The sequence below is a fragment of the Microplitis demolitor genome, chromosome 9, assembly GCF_026212275.2.
Source record: "Microplitis demolitor isolate Queensland-Clemson2020A chromosome 9, iyMicDemo2.1a, whole genome shotgun sequence".
NCBI lineage: Eukaryota > Metazoa > Arthropoda > Insecta > Hymenoptera > Braconidae > Microplitis > Microplitis demolitor.
Window position 1 is genome coordinate 8,373,986 of NC_068553.1, and position 3,891 is coordinate 8,377,876.

At 27.3% G+C, this 3,891-nt stretch overlaps 1 protein-coding gene across 3 annotated transcripts; it reads right to left on the bottom strand.

Moving 5' to 3' along the window:
- Nucleotides 1-1,164: 1,164 nt before the first annotated feature.
- LOC128668676 (uncharacterized) lies at nt 1,165-3,615 on the bottom strand. Of its 3 annotated transcripts, none has more exons than XM_053742106.1 (3): nt 3,241-3,615; nt 2,546-2,608; nt 1,165-2,464 (listed from the first exon to the last, which is right to left on the bottom strand). In XM_053742106.1, exons 1-3 carry the CDS (start codon nt 3,274-3,276, stop codon nt 2,261-2,263), a joined length of 303 nt encoding a protein of 100 aa, XP_053598081.1. In that variant the 5' UTR covers nt 3,277-3,615; the 3' UTR covers nt 1,165-2,260. The 3 variants fall into 3 exon arrangements, with proteins under 3 accessions (XP_053598081.1, XP_053598082.1, XP_053598080.1); XM_053742107.1 differs by having other exon boundaries at nt 3,095-3,615; XM_053742105.1 differs by having other exon boundaries at nt 3,046-3,615.
- Between the last annotated feature and the right edge of the window lie 276 nt (nt 3,616-3,891).

Here is a 3,891-nt window from a genome sequence, read left to right on the forward strand (position 1 = left end):
AATAGTCTCTTAACAATTATTGCTAAATTTGGCCCTTCAAAGGTTATTCAAGGTTATTGAAGTCGTTTTGACTTAACTTTAACCTTGAATAACTTTTGACGAAATGAATTTAGCAATAATTGTTAAGAGGTTTTTTTTCGTAGAGCATTTAATTTCCTTCAAGAATATTTATTAGCTTTTTTCAGAAACTTATTTTTACATTAATTACAAAATTCCAAAGTCGAACAATTAAATTGTAAAATCATACAAATGTTGAAGGCATGATTATAAGGAAACGGTTCATCTGACGAAAAATTTCAATCAGACCATTTTTGTAGAAGATTCAATTTCCTTTCAGAAATGTGGTCAAGTCAATTTCGTTTGCCTCCATGGTTTTAGAGTGATGAGACAAAAACCCGCTCATTAGAAAAAATTAAAAAACTGCGATGATAGACCTCTTAATATTAATATTAAGGGCTTAAATTTTCACAATATTTTTTTTTCCGCATCCGAAATAATATTTTTAACATACTCTAAAAAAAAATACAGTCGATTTTTTTTGGCTCAGTCTAATATTTATATTAGGGTGTGTCAAAAAATATCTTTTTTTTTTCTTTTTGGACACTACCAGAAATTTATAGTGTATGACAAAATAAAAATTCTAACAGAAGATCAGTTTTTAAATTCAAATTTTACAAGCAGCTCATCGCAATTTTTTTCCCCATGTTATTTAAATGGGAAATGAAAAATCGCGATGAGTTACTACCTCTAAAACTTGAATTTAAGAGCTGACCTTCTGACGGAATTTTTATTTTGTCATATACCATCGATTTTTGGTAGTCCCAAAAAAAAAAAAAAACGTTATTTTTCGACACACCTTAATTTATAGAGTATACTGAATTTAAGAAACTGACTTTTTTGTCTTAAGTACACAACAGACGATATCGTTCAAGTTTGAGTTGTCAATATTTATATTAATAGATTTCTCATGACAATTTTCTATTTTTATTTCCAAAATTATTCATTTTATTGCTTGATTTCTTGATTTTGTACGGAATTTTCAAATTTAAAAGGAAAATTTTCAAAAATTAATTTATATTTAATTTATGATGTCGTGTAAATAACTGCTAAGATTAATTTGTATTAATGCCTTTTTTGTGGAACAAATAATTCACTTCTAAGATATATGGTTCTTAATTTTTTAATGTAACATCTTGAAAGTTTTCAGCAAGTATAATATGTTTTAGAAAATGAGACATTATAAACATTATATTTTCTTTTACTTCATTTCCTGATGTATTTTACGAATTTTAAGCAATTTCTAATACACTGTGAAAAATTCTTATTAAATTTTACTATGGCTGCATTGTAACACCGGACCATAAGAAAACTAGTACAGAATTTACAAGTGTCCCAGAGTAAACGTATGCACAGACGACACGATTGGGGCCTATGCGCATACATTTTGCTATGGGACACTTGTAAATTTTGTACCAGTTTTCTTATGGTCCGGTATTACAATGCACCCATAGTAAAATTTGTTGGAAAATTTTCACAGTGTAGTGCAGCTTTTATCTTTAATCAGTTGAAGACTTGAACCAGTTGGAAAAAAAAAAAATATTTGTGAATAACTGTTATTTTTTTGTATTTTGTAGCTGGAAATCGGTAAGGATCTACTTATTATTTATGAGCAAATTAGTAAATCGAGTATTTCAGTATCTGTATTTGTTTCAACTTAAATCTCCATATTACATGCATTATCCTGATCCCATTGCTTTCTTTTCTGCACTTGTAATAGAACGTCTTAAATACGTATTAATGTTATTTCGTTCCATGATGACCATCTCGTTAGATAAATTTCTTTTTTTTTTAGAAATTTATGATATTGGTGTTCCAGGACCACTCTCTTTTCAGGTGTTAATGGCAATTTATTTTGGTTTCTTTTAGTAATTTTAACCGCTCGAAGAGCCAAATTTCGATACCCCCAAATTGCATGTGACATTACCGTTATAAATTTTGATGGTTTATACTGTCTAAATGCTTCGATATGTGAAAGGCTAGAAACGTATATTTGTCCTCCAATGTGAACTGGGTCAATTATGCGCTGATCTTCTTTATCTTCGGCGTGTTGTAGTTGCTGCCGAAGTTGTTCTACTAATCGTTGTCGTCGCCGATGTTCTTCTAATTCCTTGACTTGTCTTAGTTTCTGTTGCCTTTGTAGTTCTTTTAATCGCTGTTGTCGTCATTGATCTGCTAATTGTTGTTCTTGTCGTTGTTTTTGTCATTGTCGTAGCACTTCTTCTAATCGCTGTTTTAGTCGTTGCTCTTGTAATTGTTGTTCTTGTTGTCGTTGTAGTCGTTGGAGATCTTCATTATTATCATCAGAATGTCGTTGACGGGGCATTGGTTGCATTTCGTCATTTAATTGCCTATTTTCCTCCATTAATTTTTCTATTGTTTCATTGTTATTATTGTTCTGTACTTCCTGAAACAAAGTCGTAGATAAAGAAAGACTTTTCACTGCTTTAAATATTTTTTCACATTTTCAAAATATTTTTTAACTCACCTCATTACTGCCATGAGTTACATTAACGTGCCTCCCATGAGTATTTGTAGTTAATTGTTGAACCTGCAAATAAAAATAATTAATGACTGAAAATAAATTTTTACTTTCGCACCTGCTGAATACACTGATAGAAGGATTTCTTAGTATTAAAAAAGATTTGTTAATATTTAACAAATTATTTCTTAACGGAGCTTTATTTAAGAAATATTTATTAATATTTAACAAATCATTTCTTAAACATCATTTTTTTGTATTTAATAAATATTTCTTAGCATCTAATAAACGATTTGTTAATATTTAATAAACGATTTCTTTCCATTTAAAAAATGATTTATTAGTATTTAATAAATCACTTTTTAACATTTAATGAATCACTTTTTAATGATTAATAAATGAATATTTTATATTTAATATATTTTTTATTATTTGAACAAATTTTTTTTTTATATTTAAGAAATTATCTATTAACTTATTTATTAAAATTTAATTCATAAAATCACACAGTTCAAGAATATATATCTATATATGTTTTTGCATGCAGCTACACACATTCATTAATATTTGTATTTATAAACAAAAATAACTAAAACAACCATCGTATAAAATTTTCTGTTCTTTTAATTTCAAAATACAATTTCATAGTAATTAACACTATAACTAGAATAAACAAATTAAAATTTCTTATATTAAATTACGCTGAGAAATAACATAAAATCCGTTTGATAGTACATGTGTTTTTAATGGTTTTATATTTGATTAAAATTGAACTGAATAAAATTAACAAGGCTTCCATATTTTCATAGTTATAATATGGATGACAATTTACAAAACACGTCTGATATAAATATTATTTAAGTATATGAGAGCTTCAGTTGTAGGTTACGTTTAACCAACAATGCAAGCTAGAACGGAGTAAACAATATGACGTCGCAACGACACACACATATAGCTTTTTTAATACTTGTACACCACTACAGGCTCGTGTGTAGCCCTCTACCGACAAATTCGTCTAAGAAATATTTATTAAATATTAACAAGCCTTGTTTGGTGCTAACAAATATTTCTTTTATGTTAATAAGGCTTTGTTAGCATTAAAAATATTTCTTAATAATAAAGAAGTTACTTATTTCATTATAATAAATATTGTTAATAATTACTAAATATTTGTTAAATCCAAAAAAGTCAGTTGAGAAAAATTTAATAAATCAATTTATTACTCCTAAACAAATCCTTCTATCAGTGTAATGATTTAAGTTACCAAAAACAAATTTTATTCAAAGTTAAGCTCTACTTTCAATGTACAAGCGGAATTTTTTCTGTAACTTGAAATTATAATATATAATAAT